The sequence below is a fragment of the Argopecten irradians genome, chromosome 5, assembly GCF_041381155.1.
Source record: "Argopecten irradians isolate NY chromosome 5, Ai_NY, whole genome shotgun sequence".
Lineage (NCBI taxonomy): Eukaryota > Metazoa > Mollusca > Bivalvia > Pectinida > Pectinidae > Argopecten > Argopecten irradians.
Window position 1 is genome coordinate 38,670,912 of NC_091138.1, and position 13,562 is coordinate 38,684,473.

General features: G+C 38.1%; 1 protein-coding gene across 1 annotated transcript; it reads right to left on the reverse strand.

Annotated features, from left to right (window-relative positions):
• Window positions 1-4,968: 4,968 nt before the first annotated feature.
• Window positions 4,969-11,250, reverse strand: LOC138323786 (uncharacterized). The gene is made up of 4 exons (XM_069268631.1): window positions 11,094-11,250; window positions 10,065-10,198; window positions 8,692-8,835; window positions 4,969-7,291 (listed from the first exon to the last, which is right to left on the reverse strand). The coding sequence occupies exons 2-4, from the start codon at window positions 10,189-10,191 to the stop codon at window positions 7,227-7,229; spliced, it is 336 nt and encodes a 111-aa protein (XP_069124732.1). The 5' UTR covers window positions 10,192-10,198; window positions 11,094-11,250; the 3' UTR covers window positions 4,969-7,226.
• Window positions 11,251-13,562: the final 2,312 nt, after the last annotated feature.

Sequence of the window (13,562 nt, forward strand, 5' to 3'; positions counted from 1 at the left end):
AAAGATATACTTTGACTGGAACCTTGTTATATTATTGTCCTTGAGACATGGGAAATTTACTCTTATAAGTTTTCAATATACATGTAGCAAGAAGAAATTGTATATTTGTGAATAGGGATTTAAATTAAACAGTATTTCATTAACCAATTTCGTATAAGGTGGGTTAGACTAGAAAACTTCATTTATGGACATCCAATACAGTTGATGAGAATAAGTATGGCCAAATACTAGTCACAGGGACTTGTAAGTAGGTTGTGAGAAAGTCTGTGTATACAATGTAAAAGGACCAGGGAACCAACGGCTCGCTTGGAAGAGGTAGACTTGTCTCTACAAAAGTAATCCATATTCCATTGACCATAAATAAATATATACATAATTAATACCAATATATTCTTAAATTACTAGTCCCTTGCCCATGACGGTGCAATGTATAGATGGACTTCAGCATGGTAGAGAATTGTTGATTTTCATTAAAGTGTTGCAAATGCATAAAAAAAACATGACCAAAATTCTCATTCTATTTCTGTAACATCTGTTCTGTTGAAAGTAAAAACCTGGCTCTGATATTCTGTCCAAATGATAATGAAGTCATTTCTAGGTCATTTTGAATTGTATAAGTGATAATTCTGAAAACGTTTCATAAAATGAGTATCATTCTTACTTGATGGTAACAATCCTTGGTTTACATACAACAGGTTGTGATCTCTCAGGACTGAGTTTCACAGGTGTTGGTAGAATGGTACAAATGCTATGTAAACTACTCCAATTCTAATACCCAGTACAAATGTATATTGCTCACATTCACTTGTAAGCATTCCAAAAAGAATAACCAGAGGGATCTTGGGGCCCACCAAAGAATGATCTACGTCGGACAATGGAAAGAGGGATCAAACTTTATGCAAACTGCTTTTCAAACTTTTACTACATATTACTTCATATGAAATTTGAGAAAGATCATTTCAGTACTTTCTTGAATACCGAATATAACAGTAACAAACTTAATTATCAAAATCCAAGCTGGCTGGCTGTCTGGCAGTAAGCATAACTAAGGACTTAGAGGAACCAGCACATGAAATTTGAGACAGATCCCTTCAGTACTTTCTAAGACAAGAGGCCCAGAGGGCCTGTATCGCTCACCTGGTTTGTAATGCCAAGTAATGTTCTGAATACAGGTTCATTGTTTCTTTTCTGAAGGAATCTTAATATTAACCTCTAAATCCCCTATTGGGCCCCACCCCTCCCGCCCCCAGGAGGTCAGAGCCAAAATTTATACAAGTTCTGTTCCCCTTCCCCCAAGGATGTTTATGGCCAAATTTGGTCACAATCCAAGCAAAACTCTAGGACAAGAAATGATTTATAGGATTTACCTCTATTTCCCCTAATGGGCCCCACCCGTCCTGTCCTCGGGGGGGCCAGAGTCAAAATTTACACAAGTTCTGTTCCCCTTCCCCCAAGGATGTTTGTGGCCAAATTTGGTTACAATTCATGTAGAACTCTATGACTAGTAGCGATTTAAAGGATTTACCTCTATTTCCCCTATTGGGCCCCGCCCCTCCTGCCCCCGGGGGACCAGAGCCAAAATTTAAACAAGTTCTGTTCCCCTTCCCCAAAGGATGCTTGTGGCCAAATTTGGTTACATTCCATTCAGAACTCTATGACTAGTAGCGATTTAAAGGATTTACCTCTATTACCCCTATTGGGCCCCGCCCCTCCTGCCCCCGGGGGACTAGAGCCAAAATTTATACAAGTTCTCTTCCCCTTCCCCAAAGGATGTTGATGGCCAAATTTGGTTACATTCCATTCAGAACTCTATGACAAGTAGCGATTTAAAGGATTTACCTCTATTTCCCCTATTGGGCCCCACCCCTCCTGCCCCTGGGGGATCAGAGCCAAATTTATACAAGTTCTGTTCCCCTTCCCCCAAGGATGTTTGTGGCCAAATTTGATTACAATTCATGTAGAGCTCTAGGACAAGTAGAGATTTAAAGGATTTACCTCTATTTCCCCTATTGGGCCCCGCCCCTTCTGCCCCCGGGGGGTCAGAGCCAAAATTTATACAAGGTCTGTTCCCCCTCCCCCAAGGATGTTTGTGGCCAAATTTGGTTACATTCCATTCAGAACTCTATGACTAGTAGCGATTTAAAGGATTTACCTCTATTACCCCTATTGGGCCCCGCCCCTCCTGCCCCGGGGGACCAGAGCCAAAATTTATACAAGTTCTGTTCCCCTTCCCCCAAGGATGTTTGTGGCTAATTTTGGTTACAATCCATGCAGAACTCTAGGACGAGTAGCGATTTAAAGGATTTACCTCTATTTCCCCTATTGGGCCCCGCCCCTCCTGCCCCTGGGGGACCAGAGCCAAAATTTATACAAGTTCTGTTTCCCCTCCCCCAAGGATGTTTGTGGTCAAATTTGGTTACAATTCATGTAGAACTCTATGACTAGTAGCGATTTAAAGGATTTACCTCTATTTCCCCTATTTGGGCCCCGCCCCTCCTGCCCCCGGGGGACCAGGGCCAAAATTTTATACAAGTTCTGTTTCCCCTCCCCCAAGGATGTTTGTGGTCAAATTTGGTTACAATCCATGCAGAACTCTAGGACAAGTAGCGATTTATAGGATTTACCTCTATTACCCATATTGGGCCCCGCCCCTTCTGCCCCCGGGGGGTCAGAGCCAAAATTTATACAAGGTCTGTTCCCCCTCCCCCAAGGATGTTTTGTGGCCAAATTTGGTTATATTCCATTCAGAACTCTATGACTAGTAGCGATTTAAAGGATTTACCTCTATTACCCCTATTGGGCCCCGCCCCCTCCTGCCCCCGGGGGACCAGGGCCAAAATTTATACAAGTTCTGTTCCCCTTCCCCCAAGGATGTTTGTAGCTAATTTTGGTTACAATCCATGCAGAACTCTAGGACGAGTAGCGATTTAAAGGATTTACCTCTATTTCCCCTATTGGGCCCCGCCCCTCCTGCCCCTGGGGGACCAGAGCCAAAATTTATACAAGTTCTGTTCCCCCTCCCCCAAGGATGTTTGTGGCCAAATTTGGTTACAATCCATGCAGAACTCTATGACTAGTAGCGATTTAAAGGAAATGTTGACGGACGGACCAGGGGCCAGGTGAGCTAAAAAGTACTTAAGGGGTCATTCTCAAATTTCATATGTAGGTTCACGTAGGGCCCTAGTTGTGCATTTTGTGTTTTGGGACTGATCACTTAACAAGATGGCCACCAGGCAGCTATCTTGGATTTTGATAGTTAAAGTTTGTTGCCGGTTTTTTAGCTCACCTGGCCCGAAGGGCCGGTGAGCTTATGTCATGGCGCGGCGTCCGTCGTCCGTCCGTCCGTCTGTCCGTCAACATTTCCTTTAAACCGCTACTAGTCATAGAGTTCTGCATGGATTGTAACCAAATTTGGCCACAAACATCCTTGGGGGAGGGGGAACAGAACTTGTATAAATTTTGGCTCTGACCCCCCAGGGGCAGGAGGGGCGGGGCCCAATAGGGGAAATAGAGGTAAATCCTTTAAATCGCTACTAGTCATAGAGTTCTGCATGGATTGTAACCAAAATTAGCCACAAACATCCTTGGGGGAGGGGGAACAGAACTTGTATAAATTTCGGCTCTGACCCCCCAGGGGCAGGAGGGGCGGGGCCCAATAGGGGAAATAGAGGTAAATCCTTTAAATCGCTACTAGTCATAGAGTTCTGCATGGATTGTAACCAAAATTAGCCACAAACATCCTTGGGGGAGGGGGAACAGAACTTGTATAAATTTTGGCTCTGACCCCCCAGGGGCAGGAGGGGCGGGGCCCAATAGGGGAAATAGAGGTAAATCCTTTAAATCGCTACTAGTCATAGAGTTCTGCATGGATTGTAACCAAAATTAGCCACAAACATCCTTGGGGGAGGGGGAACAGAACTTGTATAAATTTCGGCTCTGACCCCCCAGGGGCAGGAGGGGCGGGGCCCAATAGGGGAAATAGAGGTAAATCCTTTAAATCGCTACTAGTCATAGAGTTCTACATGGATTGTAACCAAATTTGGCCACAAACATCCTTGGGGGAAGGGGAACAGAACTTGTATAAATTTTGGCTCTGACCCCCCAGGGGCAGGAGGGGCGGGGCCCAATAGGGGAAATAGAGGTAAATCCTTTAAATCGCTACTTGTCATAGAGTTCTGCCTGGAATGTAACCAAATTCGGCCACAAACATCCTTGGGGGAAGGGGAACAGAACTTGTGTAAATTTTGGCTCTGGCCCCTGGGGCCAGGAGGGGTGGGGCCCAATAGGGGATTTAGAGGTTAATATTAAAATTCCTTCAGAAAAGAAACAATGAACCTGTATTCAGAACATTACTTGGCATTACAAACCAGGTGAGCGATACAGGCCCTCTGGGCCTCTTGTTGAGAAATAGCAATAACAAACTTTAACTATCAAAATCCAAGATGGCTGCCTGGCGGCCATCTTGTTGATCGATTGGTCCCAAAACGCAATAAGCACAACTAGGACCAAGGGGAACCTACATATGAAATATGATCCATTCAGTACTTTCTGAGAAATAGCCATAACAAGAATTGTTAACGGACCACGGACAAAAAGTGATTTGAATAGCCCACCATCAGATGGGCTAAAAATTAAACAAATGGATCCTATTTTGAAGAAAACTTACCATCTTTTCTCCTATTTGAACATGATGCATTGTACTGTGGACACAGATTCCTGTCTGGGAGAGTAATAGAACTCAAATAGTTCTCCAGCATCCTTAAAGATATTTTCAGGATACCATAGAACATGACGGTAACTGAATTTTCTACAGAAACAATGGTTTATGTCACCAGGAATAATTACATGTAATAACAAGATCAAACTTCCATTGTTTCATGATAAATATTACATATAAAGCAGTCATTATGCATCAAGTTGTTAAAAGAATGTTTACATGTTGTTGAGTAAAAATTGGCACAAGAAAACTATAAAAAAAAGACAATTTTATTTTAAAAAATACTTTGTCAATTACAAAATATACCAGGAACACGCCTTACACACAACTGATGCATGGAAACTTGTAGGAGTAACTAGATTTTTTTTAAATTTTATGAATAACCATGCTTTTAGTAATGAATTGGAAAAAGCTTTTACTGATTATTAACTTTCTACCAGTATATCGATAAAAAACCAAATAAATACCGCCCGGTAGTTACATAATGACTGAAATTGTATTTTGTCAAGTACATATTCAATCATTTCCCCTTGCATTTCCATACTGGAATTATTTAGTAACAGACACACATTTATATTGTCCACTTTCCACAATATCATAGGTTTGATTAAATTATGAAATTATTGCAAGTAGAGAGAAATTACGTTTATGTTTCACAAAAAAAACCATAAAGGCATGGTTTTTCAGAAAAAAAAATGTAGCAAATAATAGTATTATCTGTTCTCGACACATGTATAACATAGTTTGCTCACAAACGGCACAACTGTACACTCAAGTGCAACATGAGCCTTCCCAAGTAGGCCTAGTACAACAGAAATAATTTTGGGTTAACTGAGGAAGTGTTCCCAGAACCTTGCATGTTGAAGGAACCCCTTTATTCTACAAGGAATCAAAGAGCATTTTATAAGTAAGTTGCACTCCGTCAGATGACAGAATTAAAAGAAAGATACTAATCCTGTTGTACTTTAGTTGGTCCTATGTGGAACTAAAACTTATAGTTTAAAGCCACATATGTCAAATAATATTTTAACATAATTTTTCAGTTAAAAACATTTACTGTACAACTGATGTGTACATTACAAAGACAATGATGTACATATATTCCCAAATAAATTTTCTGGAGGTAAAAATAATGCTTGAAGAAAAACAACATTTTCATTTTTAGCCATCATCATGAATTTCAATGAACTTCAGTAATCTTTCTTTGGGATGTAGCATCATTAAGAAATATAATAAAAACAACTTAATTTATTTCACATTGATTAGGTGACCTCTAACCTATTCACGTTCATGCCAGGGATCAAACCCCAGCCTGCTAGGTGAAATTAAAGGGAAGCGCCCTTACCACTACAGCACACGATCACTAGAAATATAATTAAGACAAAATTTGAATATTCATAAATATCTTTAGTATATATATATATATATTGCTGCTATGTACATAGCAAATAAAATTGAGGGTTTTTTTGTACATTGTTCACATTAATCATTAGTTTTGTTAGGCACATATAAAATTCATAGAGGATAAAAATATAAAATAATGCATCATCACATGCAAGTTTTCAAGTACATGTACGTCAACTGAGAACAACATCAATATCAATATTTAGGTAATTTGAGTAATTTGTAGCAAGCTTAAAGCTTTATTATTATTTAGATTTTGAGTACTAGACTTTTATGCGATTCCAACTAATTTCAGCATTACACATCCTGTAAGATCAACTAAATAAAGTTATGAAAATTCACTGTTCTTGTGTTCTGGACCCATCTGGATAAAAAGCATTGTAACTTCGACTGTACAAGTCAATTTTTGTCAAAATGACCACATGTAAACATAGAATGTAAACAAATTTTTTTAAATGAGAACAAAAGCAGACAAAAAATAACTATACTGGTAATCAAAATGTAAATAATGTTGCCATTTAAAAATAATACCAGAAAGGAATTAAGTAAATTCAACAATATACAATACAAAATGTTGTTTCAATTACAGAAAATCAAACCATATAGAAAATCACTTCTTAATGAATAATTGCAGATAAATCTCTATAAATGATATGTCAAAATAAATGGACAGCAACAAACACAAGTAATCACTCAAGTAAAAAGTTTTGGATCATAACGTCTTCTCAAACAAATTTGTTGTACCGTATTCGACCCAATAAGCGCCCCGGGCGTTTAAAAAACTGAAAATGTGCTAACAAGACATAATTATTGCAAATCTAGACAGTTTTGTGGGCAATTGAAAGGCCTCAAAAAGCGAGAGGGGCGTTTATAGGGACATGGGCGCTAATTGGGTCGAATACGGTAATTAAAATGCTGTCAAAGCTGTCTTAGTAACCACTTACTTGTCATTACAATATTGTTTCCAAACACTCACAAAAACGGTTTTCTATAAATACTAAATAGTTTCAAAACACTAGTATGCCACTAACAGCATGTAGATTTTAAAATATCACAATATGACACAAGAATTGCATGTCTTAAAACAAAGGTATAGTGTGTTCTGTCAGGGTAGGTTCACTCTGTACATATTGTCTTTATCTTTAGGATTTCCAAAGTCATAGTGTAAACCTGAAAAATAAACACACAATTGAAATAATGTTTCAAGGTAATAGAAAACTATTTATAATTTTATTCAGTTTAAAGTCAAGATGCTATACAGTAAAAAAATGGGCAAAAGAATAATTAAACACAATGCTCACCTCCTACCTAGTCACCATTGTGATATTAAAGGTATTAAAAAGTAAATTCAAGATTTTTTCATGATTTACTAAAATAACTTTAAATGAAGGTCAATGTAATTCATTTTCACAAACTTTGCCGTTCTTCACCGCAGTATGCCACCTTGAATGCAGGAAAAAGTAAATCATTTGAAAAACCTTGGTAACCCTTCATCCAAGCATGCCACCAATCTGATTAAATAAAACTTCTAATTCAGCTCCACTACGATACTCCAAAAAAGATCTAAAAACTCCCTATTCTAGGTCACCTCAGCATGAACCCTAGCCTAGAATTGAAACATCTCAGGACATACTATACATAGGTAATAGCCGCTTATACTTACAAATGAATCAACCACACCAAAGACTCTGTAAGTGACACACTGATTGACTAACCATAGGGGTCCTGTTGAGATGATCCAGAACGGCCAGTTGCTAGATCTTGTATTGGAGCAGAAGTACAAGTCTAATTAGACTGGCATGCCACAAGCCCAATATCAGGTTATTAACATGAATTGTTTAAGAGATATAGGCTTATTAGTGGTTATAATAGCCCTTGTGTTCTTTTGAATGAATTTTAAGGTCATACATTATAACAAATTTTGAAGGCCTGTTTGTTATTGACAAGAAATTGTTCAAATATTTTAGCCTATTTATTCCCTGTGACTTTGAATGAAGTGACCCCGGGAATGGAGTCCATATAATTCAAATATAAGTCGAAAATGTAAATTGTTTACGGACGCACAATAGACAAAGGTCACTTGAGACTCTGTCTCAGGTGATCTAGAAAGGGAGAATCAAATTATAAAGTTATCAAATTAATAATAATACTTCAGTCTATGCCAAAATTTATGCAAATGCAGTTCCCCTTCCTCCAAGAATGTTTCTGGCAAAATTTGGTAAAAATCCATGCAGAACTCAATGACTTGTAGCGATTCAAAGGATTTACCTCTTTTTTCCCCCTATTGGTTCTCCCCTCCTGCCCCAAAGGGGTCAGATCCAAAATTGCGATTCAAAGGATTTACCTCTTTTTTCCCCCTATTGGTTCTCCCCTCCTGCCCCAAAGGGGTCAGATCCAAAATTTATACAAACTCTATTCCCATCCTCAGAGGATATTTCAGGCCAAATTTGGATATAATCCATGTAGAACTCTATGACTAGATTTTAAGTAAATGAATGGACGACAGACGTCGTGCCATGACATAACTTAAGCCCACCAGCCTTTCGGGCCAGGTGAGTGAAAATCCTCACGTTTTGTTTTATTTCTGTGCGTAGATAAATTCCTCATATTCAACTCCAGGTCTTGAATATCTCGACGATGTTGTGGGTCTTTAGGAATGTAATTATTGCCAATCACTGCAGCCAAAGAATCGTCTTTCTTGGAAGTGTTCATTGCTAGAAAAAAGAATAATATTCATCAGATATTTATATATCATAGATAACTTGTCACTGACCAAATATATATAGGCCATACTCAATCACATTGAAAGGAATAAGAGGCCCAACAGCCTTACTAATGGTCATCTGGCTACCTTGGCAACAGTTGTAGAAGAAATAAATCAGATATGGTGCAATGGTGGCCATCTTTGATTTGTAATCAACTCAAAATGTAACAATACTTTGTTGAGACCATGTCAGAATCATTTCATGCACGTTTCAGCCAAATTGCACTGGTGGAACTTGAAAAGTTCAAAATATGTTTCAAGATTGCTGCTGTGGCAGAACAGTCTGGGGTCGCATGTTCGATTCCTGACTGGAGGCATACTACACTCACCCTATTACACATGTATTACCTTTTCAACCATATCATCCATCTGCATTGAAAGCAGAAGAATGACATTGTTTTCTAGCTCTAGCAGGAGAATCAATGTTTTGACAATGATAGAACTTTTACATTAGTCTTATGCTAACCAGGAGTCTAATGTCAATGATCATTTATTAGTTCTAAGAATTGTACCAATTGATTAATATGAGGTAATTAAGGGCAGAAATTATATATGGTATAATTCGAAAGTATTACTATAACATGAAAGAGTGAACACCAAGGTTAAGCACTACTTGATAAGGATTTTCACTCAAAGGATTTATTGTTTCACTTCCTGTCAAACTACCTCGGCACATCATATGACTGACATTTTACCTTGTATGCCACAACAATCGCTCTGACATTAAATGGATTTCCATGTCAGGTAGGTGCATGGCTAAATACAGTTGTATGGCAATTGAGCAACTAAAGAAGTGGAGGTAAGACACTTCAAAGATGGAATGAAGATCATCAATAATAAGTAGAATTAACATTTTACAATAAAAGACATTAAACTTTTAATTTTCATTTGTTGTTTGATTAAATCTACATCTTATTAACAGACAAGGTAATGTAAGGGTGGTCTCCCATGTATGCTGTGTTGTGTGTATGAAGTGTGCGGCGTATGTTTTGGAAGACTGCAGTATATTCGTGTTGTGCATTCTTGCATAGTGGATTGCCCTTTTTATAGTGCTATATCACTGAAGCATGCCACCAAAGACACCAAGCAACACATCCCACCTAGTCACATTATACGTAAGTTGTAAATATTGATTTCTTATTATTCTAAGAATTTAATAATATCTTTTGTTATACTTACAAGAGTAAATAATGATGGTGACGTGAAGTATAAAAAAAAATGCCGCTGCCTTGGGAAAAATTCGAATGAACTTGGACACAGTGTTAGGTGAACAGCAGAACTCAAGACATGGCCGCAGTGAAGACATGGTTTACCTGTTAACAAGGAACAATAGATAATATAGAGTGACAATGGAAGTAATCAAGGCGAAGAGTTGTATATCTTAATTTATGAGATGATAACTAATTAATATAAAGAGATAGAAAAGAACAGAGAAAATACACATTCCTGTCAAGTGCCCCGACCACAAATCAACTTGGGTCAATGTGCCTTGTGCATATTGCTAAATAGGTCTCCATCACTCAGCTGTCTGCGCATCCTTTTTTGGCTCAGTTGGTGGTAAGTTTGTTGAGTTGGAGACCCTGGTTTGATTCAGTTGATAGAGTCTTTGACAGTAATTATATTTCTGTCCTTTATCACTAGTGCACAACTACCTTACCCAGAGAAGGCAGGGCTCTTACTCACTTGTATGTGAATGAGGCCGGGGCCTTTAAATTTGTGAAAATTACTGCAGTACAGGCAAAAATTGTGAAATTTGTGAAAAAGTCAAATATCACAAACAAAGCTTAAACTCTTTTCTCATTCTCAGCTCTCCACACGAAATCGGGCAACTTGTTTGTTTTGTTAATGCATTGACATTTGTGTAAAAGACTTCATTTGTTTTCTTATATTTTTCGTGAAATTCTTGGCTTTTTCTATTGATTTTTCATTTTACTCAAAAGCAATTATGAAAATTAACTTGATCAATTGGGGAAAAAATCATAGCATTTTGCATCAGGAAAACAACTTCATGCATTTTTTACAAATAATTCCTAATTTTGGTAACTTATTGATACAACAAACAGGTAACTGTTACTCAAATGGGTAGGCTAGCTGTTACCGATATGCAGGGTTGTGCCAAAGAGGTGAATGCCACAGAAAACTAATCGTGTTGGTCCGACCGGTCGCTTCGCTCGGTGAACACTCAATTTCATACTTTAAAGTGACTACCTGTTTAGCAAGCTATCCAACGTGTCAGGAAAAGGATTTGTCCACACTAGGGTTTTGGAATATGCAAGCATCTACAGCGAGCCTCCTACAGCATTACGGTTCTGTGGACACCTATCTTCAGCACCAACAACACACAACTGTTGATGACGTATTACACATGCCTCAGTTACTTCCCTTTCATCACAATTAAAAAAGAGCATATAAGGCCTGTATTGACAATCTCTATAGGGTTCAATACTACACTAACTAGCATTGATAGAATTTCAGAAATGAGTACCAACATTTAATACAAAATCGATTACTGTACCTTCATTGTCTGGTGGCTTATGTAATTCCGTGGTTTTTCACAAAGAAGGTTGACAACACAAAATGTTCAGTACAAGGATTTATAAGTGAGAAGGATTCGTGTCTGTCTCTTTACATTACTAAACACCACGCGAGACGCCAATGAACCGGGAATAAAAACCGTTTTTCTCAACAAATACTTGTCTTATCGAGTCAAACGAAACACCATTGTAAAGTTTATTAAATTTCACGACGTTTATAACTTGCTTTAAAGACGGAATATTTAGGGGATATGTCTTAAATTTTCGTTAAAAAAATTGACAGCCCATGAAATGACAGCACCACTTCAGAAAGTAAGACGGTAACCCTCGCACCCGCAAGCTACATCGTCAAGGCTGCGCCGGCGGATATCAAAGGAAAATCAGTCGTCGCCCAACGTCACGGTCAGTGCACAAACACAAAAGCGCCTGCCTCGGACTTCCCCAAAACCCAGTGTGACTTATCCTTCTCATATACATCCTTGGTTCAGTAGCTAGGCCACCCTCTTTCATTTTTTTTTTATCATGTAGAGGGGTCAAGATCAAAGTGGTTTATTAGTTGAAAAACGACTAAAAAATTATGGGAGTGAGATTGTATTTTGAATTTCAGAGGACCTAACTTGATTTTTTTCTTCTTGATATATACATGTATGTCATAAATCTAACTTATTCACAAAAGATTTTTTTTATGTCCATAATAGGAATTTTTTTGGAAAAGGTCAGATGGAGTTAAGGTCAAAAGTCATACTGGCTACTGATATATATGAAGATACTGAAGTAAAAAACAAAATGATGGCTTATATACATAATTTTTCTTGATTGTTCATTAAGTCATACTGTTCGGATAAAATATAGTGTCTTTTTTTTGCCATGCGGTGGGGTCAACGTAAGTGGTCAAAGGTAAAAAAAAAATGCCTTAAGATGTTGGGAAATCAAAATTGTTATTTGAGTGCCCTAAGACAATCTTCATACTGTACATTGTACTATATATGTATATAGTACAAAGCAGAGTATGATTGTTATCGATTTTTATCTTGACCTCTAAAACGTCTAAAATGGTCTTTTAGTGCACTCTGGTGGGTCCATACTTATATAAACTGTAACCAAATCTTAGATCCCTGTGCAATGACACACACTTTCAAATGTCGCCACACATAATTACACATATCTGATGATGTCACCACACATTATACACCTGTTTGCCATCACACTTTACACACTTGTTTGCCACAAAACATTACACACTTGCTTGTCACCACACATTAAAAACCTGTTTGTCATCACACAGGGCGCTTAAAAAAATTGATAAAAATGAAAAGGTGCTAATAAGTCGAAAGTATTGCAAATCTATACTGTTTTATGTAATTTTGGTTCTTATTTATGCATGGAGGCCTCAAAAAGGGGGAGGGGCGCTTATAGGGACATGGGCGCTTATTGGGTCGAATGCCATCACACACTACACACCTATTTGACACCACACATTAAACACCTGTTTGCCATCACACATTAAACACTTGTTTGCCACCACACATTACAAACATGTTTACAACCACACATTACAAACCTGTTTACTACCACACATTACACACCTGTTTGCCACAACACATCACACATTTAACTGCTTCCACACATAATACACCTGCTTGTGATCACACATTACACCTATTTGCTATCACACCTTACACATCTGTTTACAATCACACTTAACACACCTATTTGCTATCACACATTACACATCTGTTTATCATCACACTTAACACACCTGTTTGTCACAACAACTTACACATGTGTCTGCCATCACACATAACACACCTGTTTGCAACCACACATTACACACCTTTTTGCAATCACACATTACACACTTGTTTGCCACCACACATTACACATTTAACTGCTTCCACACATAACACACCTGCTGGTGATCACACATTACACCTATTTGCTATCACACATTACACATCTGTTTACCATCAAACATAACACACAACTGTTTGCAACAACACAGTACACCTATTTGTCACCACATATTATACACCTGTTTGCCATAACACCCACTTGCCTTCACACCTGTTTGCCATCACACCTGCTTGCCACCACACATTACACATCTGTTTGCCATCACAAACCTGTTTGCCACCACATATTT

Bases quoted from the DNA above. Each gene is read 5' to 3' on its own strand.
- LOC138323786 (XM_069268631.1), bottom strand. From the start codon at position 10,191: ATGTCTTCACTGCGGCCATGTCTTGAGTTCTGCTGTTCACCTAACACT. The intron at 8,836-10,064 runs GTAAGTATAACA...TCTTTTTTCTAG, and splicing joins CACCATCATTATTTACTCTT to CAATGAACACTTCCAAGAAA. The intron at 7,292-8,691 runs GTGAGGATTTTC...TTTATTTTTCAG, and splicing joins GCACAGAAATAAAACAAAAC to GTTTACACTATGACTTTGGA.